General features: G+C 49.3%; 1 protein-coding gene across 1 annotated transcript in view; it reads left to right on the top strand.

Moving 5' to 3' along the window:
- The first annotated feature begins 784 nt into the window (after positions 1-784).
- PTH2R (parathyroid hormone 2 receptor) overlaps positions 785-14,036 on the top strand; it is a 147,392-nt gene continuing 134,140 nt past the window's right edge. Inside the window, exons 1-2 of the mRNA XM_054970136.1 lie at positions 785-808; positions 3,012-3,193. Coding sequence (XP_054826111.1) covers positions 785-808; positions 3,012-3,193 — 206 coding nt within the window. The remainder of the gene's footprint in view (positions 809-3,011; positions 3,194-14,036) is intronic.

Here is a 14,036-nt window from a genome sequence, read left to right as displayed (position 1 = left end):
GTGACAGAGGGAGTGCAGACAGAGTCCAGGCAGTCCCTCCCTCCGTTGCCAAGACAATTGATTGAAGGCACCTGACCATCTGGCTTCCCGAACAGTGGCCGAATGCAACAAACAAGGCTTGCGATGACCACCTGTTCAGCTGGAATGGCGCCTCACGAACGGCCTGCTCGCGAACTGCCAATTGGCCTGTTTGTGGGTTTTTTTCGATTCGTAATGCTGTTCATGCCCATGTCTAGTCATAAATAGCCATGCTAGATTAGACCAAGGGGCCAGCTAGATTAAATCGTGCTTCCAGCCAGATGTCCACTGGGAGGCCAGAAACTGTAGCCACAGATAATAGATCTCACCTGCTACCCATTCCTCAGCCCAGAGGACTTTTCCCTCTGAACATGGAAGTCTCATTCAGCAATCATGGCTAACAACCAACAACAGACCTTTTTCTCCATAAATCTGTTCAATTTCCTTTGAAATCTATATAAATCAGCCACCACATCAAGTGGCTCTTGTGGATCAACTTCTAACCAGAGTCACAGGATAACCCAGAAGTTTGGACCAGAACCAATGGGTTGAAATTAAATCAAAAGAATTTTCGGCTAAACATTAGGAAGAACTTACTAACAGTTAGAGCGGTCCCTCAGTGGAACAGGCTTCCTTGGGAGGTGGTAGGCTCTCCTTCTTTAGGGATTTTCAAGCAGAGGCTAGATATGACACCAATGCTTATTCTGTGAACCTGGGCAGATCATGAGGGGGAGGGCAGGAAGGGTTGCATCAGTGCTTAGTTCTCATGGCCCCTTCTTATGTGCCCAAGGTAAGGCTGATCGCCATCTTGGAGTCAGGTAGCAATTTTCCCCAAGCCAGTTTGGCCAGGGATCTTGACGGTGTTTTGCCATCTTCTGGATGTGTGTGGGGATAGGGAGGCATTTATGAATTTCCTGCTTTGTGCAAGGGGTTGGACCTAGAGATCCCTTCCAACCCCATGATTCTATGACTCTTGTATTATGGGAGGGGAGAAATTTCTCTCTCTCTCTCTCTCTCTCTCTCTGCTCTCTCTCTCTCTCTCTCTCTCTCTCTCTCTCTCTCTCTCTCTCTCTCTCTGCTCTCTCTCTCTCTCTCTCTCTCTCTCTCTCTCTCTCTGCTGCTCTCTCTCTCTCTCTCTCTCTCTCTCTCTCTGCTTTCTCTGCTTTCTCTGTACCTTGCCTAATTTTGCTGGCCTCCATCAATTCCAACTTTTTGCCCTATAAAAAGTGACAGTCTTTCTGGGATGGCCCTGTGCCCAGCTTTCCACACTCTCAGCTGCTGCCTGAAGGTTAACTGTGCAGAGTAAAGCCTTGGCACACTGAACCCATGTCAGCATCTCGGAGTGCCGGGCAATCAATATGCAATCATCAGTACACGGTGAAGAGATACAGAGCATAGAGGTCTCATCATCATAAATACCAATCTGCCCTCCCATCTCGCTAATCAATACCCATGTTATTGTTTGCATTATCCACCTATAGGATTAATCGATGTATCTTGCTAATGGGTAATAGGAGATTGGATTGAATTTCAGCTCAGCAAGGCAATTTGAGGACACTGTGCCTATCTGTGGTCTCAGATATGCACCATCTCTTTCTGTCAGACACAATGTGACCTGTGTCAGGTTATTGTCAGAATGTCATGGAATACATAACATTTTAAAATGTGGACCAGACAAGACAGGAAATAAAACTCAATATCATGCCGGAACTTCCTGTGTTTCCAAAGTTTTGATGGCTGGTACTTGGGAGATACTTGGAAGCAACTGATTCTCCCTTCCTGCCTTTCTTCTGCCAGGACAGAGAAAAAAAATTAAAACTAAAGATGAGAGCTATGTCAAGTCCAAACCCTGAAGTAAAAATGTATTTCTCCTCAACTTTTTAAGATTATTATAACAATCTATCGCCATGATCGAGTCATTCGTCTGAATTCCTAGCTTTCATCACTAAAAAGACTCTTGTCTTTTCTGTTGCAAAGATATAAGGATGGGGATGTTGCACAAGATTCCTGTGTGGATGCTCCATTGCGTTCAAGTAGCCAATTTCCTTCTGTCAGGACCATCTTTGGAATGTCAAGGAAGGGAAAGCGAGTCCATTCATTCTGTTCACTGGCTGTGTGTGTGCCAAGATACTACAACAGATGTCAAGGGGATAAAGAAAATGGTATGAAGCAGACATCTAATAAATAAACTATTCAGTATATTGTCAAAGGCTTTCACGGCCGGAGAAAGATGGTTGTTGTGGATTTTCCGGGCTGTATAGCCGTGGTCTTGGCATTGTAGTTCCTGACGTTTCGCCAGCAGCTGTGGCTGGCATCTTCAGAGGTGTAGCGCCAAAAGACAGAGATCTCTCAGTGTCACAGTGTGGAGAAGATGTTGGCAGGTAATTTATATCTACTCAGGAAGGTGGGTTTGGGCTGAGTCATCCTGTAGGAGTTTCCCAGGGTGTGGAATGCTAATGGAGGGAGGCGTCACTGTATCCTGAGGAGGTTCTTTTGCATACGGATTGGTGCTTGATATGCTAATCTTCTCTGCAGGGCTATTGTGGGATGTGGAGTATTTCATTAGCCTGGTGTTTTCCAGGGCTGGAAGCCATGCTCTATTCAATCTTAAAGTCTCTTCTTTCCTATTGAAATTGTGTTTACGCTTATGAATTTCAATGGCTTCCCTGTGCAATCTGACAAAGTAGAAAATCCACAACAACCAAACTATTCAGTAATTTTTAATTTCCAAATTCTTTAGGATCACAGCCAGAAGGGGGATCAGCAACGGTTTCTTTTCCTTTCTTCCCCTAGTGCTCGTCCTTAAACAGCTTTCAGGACCTTGGAAAGTGCCCTACACAGAATCAGTGAAGGGGATGACGTGCAGACGAAATTGATTTCTAGAATACATTTCTCATTTAGAAAGCTCAGGTAATGAACCACCCAGAAAACGGTAAAAAAGTAATGGGTAGATGCAGCTCTGAGAGCAAATACCGACACACCGTTCTTTGCAGGACTCGCAGAAGTGTGCGACAGAGTTGCCTCTGACAGTCTGCACAGAGGACAATCTCTTTGCTGTGGACATGACAAAGAGCAAAGCTGAAGAGCCTCCAAGCGCCGGCAGCAATTTCCAAGCCTGCCTACAGATGATGCATTCTTACAAAACTCGAGAGAGTGCACACACTCACACAGAAAAGTAAGTCGCATGGGCAGGAGGGAAACTGCTGGCACTCACTTTTCACCTGCAGTGAAGTCTGTGCACTCCAGAGTTCACTTGTCAGACATCAACTGACTGTGGGGGATATAATCTCAGTTTCAGCAATGGAAGTTTCTCATAGGTGTGGACCGAGTCGGGGGGTGGGTGTTCTTCAATATTTGCTAAAATGTCACACCAGAATCATCTCTGAAGGTAAACTACACTCCCCACAGACACGCATGGAATTCCCAACACTCATTGACCATCATGAACACGCATATGGAACTCCACAGATAGGGCATCGGGAGGAGCAGAGAAGTCAGGCAAGAATAGCATTAAGCAGCCCCTCTTTGTGGCTCCTTCTCATCCCCTCCCCCAGTTCCCACCCACAGGGATCTACATCCATGTTTGCCAGAATAAACATACCTTTGTCGTTCCATGTGCAGCGGAGGGGAAAATAATGTAAATGGGCCATCAAGAATGATTTGATTCTCTACAAGAAACCAGCCATAGGGGCACACATTGGCATGCAGTTTGCAGTCAACACTCATGTCCTGCACCATCTGAGGACGCACATCTTCCAATGAACCTTCACCGGGCACCTCCAAAATACGAATGTTCAGAACAGAAAAAATGTCATTCAATCCCACAAATTAAAAATGTATTTATTTACTTCATTGACACCAAGCCTTTATCCCCAGTGGGACCCAAAGTGGCTTATATAGGTCTCACCTTCTCCATTTTATCCTCACAACAACTGTGTGAGGTAGATTAGGCAAAGAGTGGCCCAAGGTCAGCCTACACACTTACACAGCACTCCATGGCAGAATAGGGATTCACACCTAGTTCTCCCAGGCCGTAGTCTGACACTAGTCTAACCAGTAGACCACACTGGCATGAATTGAGGCTGGCTTTCTCTTCTGCCAAGAAGCCCAAACTCCTGAACACATTCTCACTTCTGGAGTGTGCCTTGAGTTAGACTGGGAAGCAGAGCAGCAACTAGTTTGCCCATTACACGGCACTGTCCACTCACATCTGGTTTGGGTTGTCACCGCAGAAAGTTTATATGGCTAATTCTCCCACCACCATTACTGTTTTCTCACAAGCTTTTGGCTTTCTTTGGTCCTCTCCTCAAGCATGTGGGGATGAGCCCATGTGGCCTCACTTCTCTTGTTTCTTTTGATCTATTTGCCTCAGGCAGAGGACAAGACTGAGTTGCATCAATCAAACCATCTATCCTTGTTTCCCTTGTACTCGAAGGAGGCTTAAAAGGTTGTTTTTGTGACTCAGAATGATTCCCCGTGACAAAAACTGTGGCTCTCAATGGGCAAACGTGGTTTCTGTACGGGTGCCAGAGATCAGTTCTGCGTTATTTTAAGGCTTTGGAAGAAGCCCTGCAGCTATTGAAGCCAGCAGATCAAAGCCTAATCCATAAATCCATACAGTCTTTTGATTGGGAACTGGAGCCAATTCTAACAACCATGCTAATTACCACTAATAATTATCATTTCATTAATATGGCACACATTTTGTAAAATGAGTCTTTTCTACCACATGTCAAATTTTTAAAGTAGAATTCCCATGTAATTGCCTCTGGAATTAGCTGACATTTGTCAAAATGAAACTGTGGTCTGAGATTCCATAGGAGAGGGGTGAGGGCAGGAGAGAGAAGAAAAAGGGAGAGGTACATCTTAAAGAGGTCTGGAATTCTGCACTGTTTTTTATCCTCACCAGAATTCAGTGTAAAAAGTACAATATTTTCCACAAATTATATGATATTGCATATATAATCCATTGTATATTGTATTATGATTGCATGATGTAATGCATGATTGTATATTGTATTATGTATATTGTATTATGATTGCATGATTTCTCTGGTTCCAGGGCTGCTGCCAGGCCCTCGGGCCAAGCTCAGTGGGCACCTCAGCTGAGGGCTCATATTGGTTATTGTATCTGGGAGTACTGGGCTAGAGCTCTAGCCCCTCCCTCTGGTTCCAGGGCTGCTGTCAGGCCCTGGGTCCAAGCTCAGTGGGCACCTCGGAAGAGGGCTCACATTGATTATTATTAGTACCTGATCTGGTCAGGTATCTGGGAGTGCTGGGCTAGGGGTCTAGCTAGAATCATAGAATCATAGAGTTGGAAAGGGGCCATACAGACCATCTAGTCCAACCCCCTGCCCAGTGCACGATCAGCCTAAAGCATCTCTGACAAGTATTCATCCAGCCTCTTCTTGAAAACTGCCAGTGAGGGGGAGCTCACCACCTCCCTAGGCAGCTGATTCCACTTTTGAACTACTCTGACTGTGAAAAAGTTTTTCCTAATATCCAGCCGGTACCTTTGTGCATGTAATTTAAGCCCATTGCTTCGCGTCCTACCCTCTGCTGCCAACTGGAACAACACCTTGCCCTCCTCCAAATGACAGCCTTTCAAATATTTAAAGAGAGCAATCATGTCCCCCCTCAACCTCCTCTTCTCAAAACTAAACATTCCCAAGGCCCTCAGCCTTTCCTCGTAGGGCTCAGTCTCCAGACCTCTGATCATCCTCTTCGCTCTCCTCTGCACCCTCTCGATTTTGGCCACATCCTTTTTGAAGTGAGGCCTCCAGAACTGCACACAATACTCCAGGTGTGGCCTGACCAAGAGAGGGGCTACGACCTCCTGCGATTTCGACGCTATGGCCCCTTTGATACAACCCAAGATTGAATTAGCCTTTTTTGCCACCGCATCACACTGACTGCTCATATTTAGTTTACAGTCCACTCTTACCCCAAGATCTCTTTCACATATACTACTGCCCAGAAGTGCATCCCCCATCCAGTATTTGTGCTTCCCATTTTTGTGGCCCAGATGTAATACTGTGCACTTGTCTTTGTTAAATTGCATCCTATTCACAGCTGCCCACTTCTCCAGAGTATTCAGGTCTTGTTGAATTTTCTTGGGTGTTTGCTACCACTCCCAATTTGGTATCATCAGCAAATTTAATGAGCAGCCCTTCCACTCCTTCATCCAGATCATTGATAAAAATATTGAAAAGTACCGGGCCCAAAAACGAGCCCTGGGGCACCCCACTGGACACCTCCCTCCAATCTGATGAAATGCCATTGACCACCACTCTTTGAGTGCGGTCCTCCAACCAGTTCCCTATCCACTGAACTGTCCTATAGTCCACTCCACAGTCTTCTAGTTTGCCCATCAGAATGTCATGGGGGACCTTATCAAAACTTTACTGAAATCCAGATAAATCACGTCCCATGATCCAGTAAGCTGGTCACTCAATCAAAGAAGGAAACCAGGTTGGTCTGGCAAGATCTGTTAGGAACAAAACCATGCTGACTTCCCCGGATCACTGAGCGGTCCTTCAGATGCTTACAGATTGATCCCTTTAAAATCTGTTCCAATATCTTCCCAGCTACAGAAGTCAGACTGACCGGCCTGTAGTTTCCCGGGTCATCCTTCCTCCCTTTCTTAAAGATTGGGATAACATTCGCTCTTCTCGAATCTTGTGGCACATCCCCAGTCCTCCAGGAGGCCTTGAAGATGATGGACAGGGGTTCTGCAAGTTCTCTGGAAAGTTCTTTCAGCACTCTTGGGTGCACCCCTTCTGGCCCAGGGGATTTGTATTCATCCAGTGCAGCCAGATGCCTCTCCACTACCTCTCTGTCAATGTCAATTAGCCACTCAGGTGTCCTGCCACATTTTCTACTATCTCTAGATGGTGCCTGAGTTCTTCAGGGAGAAAACAGAGGCAAAAAAGTCATTAAGCCTGTCTGCTTTTTCTCTGTCCCGCATCAGAGTTTCTCCATCTACACCCAACAGCGGTCCAATTGCCTCTTTTACCTTGTGTTTGCTTCTCACATATCTGTAGAAGTTTTTCTTATTGTAGCGAGCCCTCCTGGCCAGACCCAGCTCGTGCTGAGCTTTGGCCTCTCTGATGGCTGATCTGCAGTACCTAGTAACCCTCATATACTCCTCTTTAGAGGTCTGTCCTTCTCTCCATTTCCTGAACATTTCCTTTTTCTCCCTTAGCTTATTCTGGAGCTCTCTGTACATTGGTTTCTTGGAGCCCTTACCATGTTTCCATCTTGAGCTTGCAAACAGCTCAAGACGGGCTTGAGCTTGCAAAAGCTCATGTTTGAGAAGGGCCCACCCTTCACTTGCTCCTTTCCCTTCCAGCACACTCCTCCACGGAATGACTCTCATCAAGCCTCTGAGTTCATCGAAGTTGTCCCTACGAAAATCTAACCTACGAGTCTGGCTATGAACTTCTTTGGCCCCCCACAGCAACTGGAATTCAAGGAGGACATGGTCACTTCCCCGTAAGGTCCCCACCACCTTCATCTCATGAAGGTGAGATGAAGGTGGTTCCAGGGCTTGTTGCAGGGCTGCTGCCAGGCCCTGGGGCCAAGCTCAGTGGGCACCTTGGCTGAGGGCACACATTGATTATTGTTAGTGCCTAATTTTGTCAGGTATCTGGGAGTGCTGGGCTATGGAAAACAGGATACGTTGAAGCTGACTTCCCCCTTGCAGCAAGAAATCCAAGCTCTCTTGAGTCAAGGTTTTTTATTGAGAAATCATAACTAAAGTGTATATATGTCCATAGGTTACACAGAAGCAATTAAAAGCGTATGGCTGTACACAGAACTCTTGTTGAGAATGACGTATGGAATGCTTGCTACAAAGTTCCAGTCTCTCCCTGCAAGCCCCCCACCCTCAGTGCCCAACCAGCTGGGTATAGTCAGTGGGAGACTAGGAAGGAACCGTTCCAAGGCCACTGTGGTGAGCCATCCAAGATAATAGCGCTGTCTTCCCAGGAGCTGGCTGGCTTATGTGAAAAACTACACACACATACAGAGGATGACTGCAAAGTCCTCAAAGATGGAGGGACTGTGGGCAACAGACCTGACATTTTGCCCCCTCAAAGGCCCCCCTTCACCCCCCTGGCCCCGGCTTGTTGGGGTATTTCTTGTGGAAGTTAGCTGTGAGACGTGGAACGTTAACGTGGGAGTGGTCAACACACTCTCTGAAGCTCTCATCAATGTCTTTCCATCTGATTAGGTGGTAGAGCTTTTTGTTTCTCCAGTTAGAGTCCAAGATTTCTTCCACTTCATAGTGGACTTGGCCATCAATCAGGGTAGGATGGGGAATGTCTTTTTCGGGGTGCCACTCATCTGCGGGGGGGGGCTTTCTTTAGCAGACTATAGTGGAATGTTGGGTGTATTTTGAGTAAGTTCTTGGGTAACTCGAGTTCTACTGTCACATCGTTGATTTCTTTTTTTACTGGGAAGGACCCATGTATTTGAGTCCCAGTTTTTTGCAGGGTTGGTCACTTTGAAGTTCTTGGTGGAGACATACACCCGGTCTCTGTGTTGTAGGTCCCATTGTTCTGTGCGATGCCGATCTGCATATTTTTTGTAGTCTTCTTTGGCTTTCTTTAAGGTCTCCTGGATGACTTTCCATTGTGTGGTTAAGGAGGACCACCATTCTTTTAGGTCTCCTGCTTGATGAGTCTCTGGTTCCATGGCAAAGGGTAGGGCTGGCCCCTCGTATCCATGTACTATTTTAAAGGGGGAACTCCCTGTAGAACTGTGTACTGCGTTGTTGTAGGCATATTCAGCAAAATGGAGAAAGTCCGTCCAGTTGTCTTGCTGGTAGTTGATATAGCAACGTAGAAATTGTTCCAGCACTTGATTAGTGCCTTCGGTTTGTCTGTCGGTTTGAGGATGATGGGCGGAGCTTAATCCTTGTTCAATGCCTACAATTTGGAGGAGCTCCCGCCAGAAGTTGGCCACAAATTGTACTCCTTGGTCCAAGACCACCTTAAGAGGAAACGAGTGAAGCCTCGCTATATGTTTTATGAACAACTTGGCTAGTTTCTTGGCCGCCTAGCAGATCCCTGTACTCCCGGGGGATGATTTTCTCCTCCTCCTCGGCTAGTAAGGTGACATGCAGAGTGGAAGGAGGTGTCTAGCCCCTTCCTCTGGTTCCAGGGCTACTGCTAGGCCCTGGGGCCAAACTCAGTGGGCACCTCGGCTGAGGGTTCACATTGATTATTATTAGTGCCTGATCTGGTCAGGTATCTGCGAGTGATGGGCTAGGGCACTTGCCCATTCCTCTGGTTCCAGGGCTGCTGCCATGCCCTGGGTCCAAGCTCAGTGGGCACCTCGGCTGAGGGCTCACATTGTTTATTGATACTGCCTGATCTGGTCAGGTATCTGGGAGTGCTTTGCTAGGGCTCAAGTCCCTCCCTCTGGTTCCAGGGCTGCTGCCAGGCCCTGGGGCCAACCTCAGTGGGCACCTCGGCTAAGGGCTCACAGTGTTTTCTCTTTTTCCTTCCTCAATTCTTGTCTGCAGGCACAATGAGGCTTCGGGCAGGGGCCAAGGGTAGTCATGGGCATAAGTGCAAACATTTTCCCAGTTGCCCTGTGGGAAGCAGTACTGGGTGGTGCTCAGGGGCAGCAGAAACACCTGCTCCCCAAGATTCACCTGTGGGGCCTGTGGAGGAGGCCAAAGAGTTCTTGCTGTTGGGGGAAGAGGATATCTTTAAACTTTTTGTTGAGGAGGAGGGATCCCTGGAGGAATGGTTGGGGTTTGATAAAACATCCATCCCGTCCCCATCCTAAACTCTCATTGCTGTCCCTGCCTACAGTCCACCCTTCAGTGCAAACTCTGCAGCACGGCCTGTGACCTTTTGTCCTCCTTCCCCTGGAATAGTTAGTGGGCCACGTTTCAAATTCTTCATATGGAGGCACTTTTGGACCATTCTGAATGACCCCCGTGTGGTGCAGTGCTGTGCCTGTGATGGCCTGGTGTGCAGGGGCAATGACACAAAGCACCTGTTGTCGACGGACCTGAGTAGGCACCTGAAGACACACACCCCAAGCCTGTGGTCTCCATCCTTGCCCAGCGAAATGTCCAGTTGGGAGAGAAAGGGGGCTACCAGCTCTTCTGACCAGGGACCAGTGGGAGATTCACTGGAATCCATCCCAAGCAAGAAAGCTTGCCCCAAGGGTGATGCTGGTGGGAGTGCAGCGCTCAGGCAGGCCGCCCTTGTGGAGGTTGTTCCCTTGGGGTTGGGGACAGTGCCGCTGAAAAGGGTGAGGTCGAGGGCTCAGGAGGTGGGCATTCACATCGTGGCAGAGACAATTGTTATGCAAGGATTCCCCCTATCCATCGTGGAGTGCATGGGCTTCTGCAGGCTGCTTCAGCATTTCGCCCCATGGTTCTCCATGTGGTCACGGCACACCGTTGGCTGTCGAGTCCTGCCTGCTCTCTACCAGTGCGTGCGAGACATGGTGCTCAGGGAGCTGTCAGCTTCCAAAGGCCATACCGTACACTTCATGGCAGACCTGTGGAGCAGCTGCCATCACAGCTACCTTGGCATCCCCGCCCACTGGTGGCAACTAGAAGATCTCTGCTGCCCCAGACCAAGAACTGGCAACCAAAAAAGTTGCCATGCTTGATGGCGGGCTACAAGGTAGTCCTTCTCCAGGCCCGAGTGATGAATGATGTTCATACTGGGAAGAACATCGCCACTATCATAAAGGCGGCTCTGAGGGAGTGGACGGCCGGGGGGAAGATTTTGTCCATGGCTTCATGGTGATGGACACAGAAAGCAACATGTTGGCAGCCCTGAAAGAGGCATCCATCCCAGGCCTGGTGTGCATGGCACACAAGCGGCATCTGGTTATGAGGGATGTTCTTGGGCTAGGGAGCTAGCCAAGGGACAGCTAGGACGAGGGATTTTTGTGGACGCGCAATCTGCTGGACAGCTGCCGGCACATCGCTTCCCATTTCTCTCGCAGTGTCAACTCTTCCCGCGAGCTGCTCCAGAGGCAGGTGAGGGGGGGGGGGACCCTGAGCAACAACTCTTTCAGGACCTGCCCACCCACTAGAACTCCACCTACGGCCTGATATGTCGTCTGTTGGAGCAGAAGGGCGCGTTGCAGGACATCCTGTCATCTTCGGACATTCTGAGGAAGAGAGAGGAGCTCAGCCTGAGCTCCATGGAATAGAGAGTCCTTGCCCAGATGTCCCGGATGCTGAAACCCTTTAAGGAGGCCACCGAGCTCTTGTGCTCCTATGAGGACAACCTGGATCAGGTCATCCCCCTGATCCACAGGCTCGACCAGTTGCTGGCCAAGGAGCTCGAGCACAAGGAAGAGCTGCTCCCCAGGGTCCGGGACTTTGTGAGCAGGATGCAGGCATGCGTGGCTGAGCGCTTGCATCCTCTGCACCATGAGATGCCATACCAAATGGCCTCCCTCTGTCACCCCCATATCAATGGAAGCATCGCCATGCGGGAGTGCAAGATGCAGCGCTGGAAAAAGGAGCTCCGCAGAGCAGCGCTCTGTTTCCAGGCAGAGAAGACAGGATGGAGGGAACCAGGCAGGGGCAAGAGGCAGGTGGCAGAAAAGGAAGAGGAGGTGGGAGGTGGGAGGTGGGAAGAGAGCCACGCCAGGAGAGACCCACAACAAAAGACCAATCGATCTCTGGTCCTCAGCTGTGGGCTGCATGGTTGGCTGCTGCACAGTGGGCGCATCTCTCGCAGTGGAGGACTTAGTGGGGGGCATGGTCCGCGAGTACCTTGCGGAGCCCACCAAGCCCCCCCAGTCCAACCTGTTGGCATATTGGGCGAGTAAATCTGATGTATGGCCGGACCTGTCCATCATGGCAACCAGCATCCTGCCCTACCCTCCCAGCAGTGTGCAGAGTGAATGGGTGTTCTCCCACCTGGAAGACCTCCTCCATGCCTGTTGCACATTTCTGCACCCGGACCTGGTGGACATGTTGACCTTCATTAAGGTCAGCCTCCACCTGCTTGGATATCCCTCCCTGGACCTGGACCTACCTGGGCTCTGATCCACCCCAGTCTATTGTGGTTCTAGGGAAAGCTCCACAGCACCAGCCTTAAGATCTCTGGCCCACTGACTGGCTCCGGGACAAAGCTACTTACTGCTATTACCTGTCCTGTGGCTGCTCAGGTCAGGTTTTTGTGAGTGGTGGTGTCAGGGTCTAGCCCCCTCAGTTCCCGGGGCTGCTTCCACGATCGGGTGCCAAGCTCAGAGGGTATCTCGGATGACTGCTTGCAAATATTTGGGTCTTCCCGGCCCTGCTCCCCAATTTGGCTGGTAACCCTTTGTCCTCCTCTCCCTGACAAGTTCCTGGTCCCTCTTTCAACCTCTTCCTCTCTGGAACCACTACGACCCTTCCCAATGACTTGTCCTGCCCATCCCATCCTTTCCACGAAGGCAGGAAGGTGGATGATGTCTGCAGCTGCTGCTTTTGGGCACGAGGGACAACTCAGGAGCTGTTGCACATGTGGTTGTACAGCATGGTACCCACTATCAACGGCACCTGCTGTCCCCTCTGAGCAGGGGGGAATTGGTTGCGCAACTCCCGTCCTTTCCATGAAGGCCGGAAGGTGGGTGATGCTGGCAGCAGCCTCCACTTTGACATAGAAGGTGCGGACAATTGTCTCCAGCAGCAATCTGTGCATTCCTTCAAGGAGGATCCCGTCACCCGGGGTTCTTAGTTTGGGCTGACTGTCCTCCCGGCTCCACCATGTCTGGCTGGAGGGACCATCAATGGCATCAACCTTCACTGCAATGCTGTCTTCTGTAGGGTGCTGAATAGGCTGCCACGTCCATGACGGCAGGCTGGTGGATGATGCTGGGGGCAGCCCACAGCTCCCCATGTGGGCCTACATGTCTGCCCACAATCCCCTTTCCTAGGGGAACTGATGCCTCCCCTATGACCAGGGGGAAGGCATCCTCCACCACCTTGACAGCCAGCACGTGAGCCTCCACTTCTACACATTAGGGGTGGGCCCCACCTCCCACCCTTGGTTCTTTCCTTCCAACTGTCTAATGCCGGGACAACTAAGATATTTATGCAATCCACCTGTACCTCCACGTACACCACATCTTGCTGGAGGGTTTTCTTAGCAGATTGTTGATGGGTCATTTAGTAATACAGCGGCTGCCGACATCGTCCATCTCCCTGGATCCCAGAAGATGGCCTCTCTGAGGTCTGGTGGGTGAGCACATGGTGGGTGCCACCAGCGAGCAGCCAAACCCCCTGCCCCCTAGAGAGGAGGTGGCCCACTATGGGATTCCAAGTCCACCACTTGAAAATGGGGCCAAAGTCAACTTATGGCTCCAATTGTATCGAATGGGAGTTTCCTGGGGCGTCGGATTTGGGAATGTATAACTCTAAGATCTTGACCAAACTTGGGTGATGGCTGGAGGTGAACCTGCTAAACACTCCCTGTGAATATGGGCACTCTAAGTCTAACAGAGGCCTCTCTGGCACCGATGAACAATGAACAACAAACATGTTCATTAACAGGTCATGTTCATTACTGTTCGTTTGTCCTTGTTCGTGGCTGGGAATGAACAACGAACAGCGTGTTCATTTTTCCCCCCGTTCATGCCCCGGTCTAACCAGAAGTCAGAAAGATGCTGAAGCCCATTGTGAGTTTCTAGAAAGTTCACATTTCCCTAAGCACCCCTAGGCTGCTGTTCAGTCAGTTCCAGAAGTATGAAAGTTCTCCCTGGTGTTTGGATTTGTATCTATTAACTTTTTGCAGAGCTCGATTTTATAAGTAGCGATGAAGATAACTTTTAAGTAAGACTAAAATACAGGACTGCCAAGCGCTACTATGGGACCCCAAAGATTTCCTCTTCGCCTAACCACCATTACCCAAACCCAATCCAAATGTTTTAGGAAAATAATCACATGACTTGTTTGGTTCAATAGCACCCATTGTCATGTCTGTACCCCTACATCCATGTCATTGTTCTAGGGGGTGCGACTTGCTAATACTGTGTTTTGATTTCAT

The sequence above is a fragment of the Eublepharis macularius genome, chromosome 2 (assembly GCF_028583425.1).
Source record: "Eublepharis macularius isolate TG4126 chromosome 2, MPM_Emac_v1.0, whole genome shotgun sequence".
Taxonomy (NCBI): domain Eukaryota; kingdom Metazoa; phylum Chordata; class Lepidosauria; order Squamata; family Eublepharidae; genus Eublepharis; species Eublepharis macularius.
The sequence above is the reverse complement of the archived record's forward strand: the minus strand, read 5'-3'. Positions and strand labels throughout refer to the sequence as shown.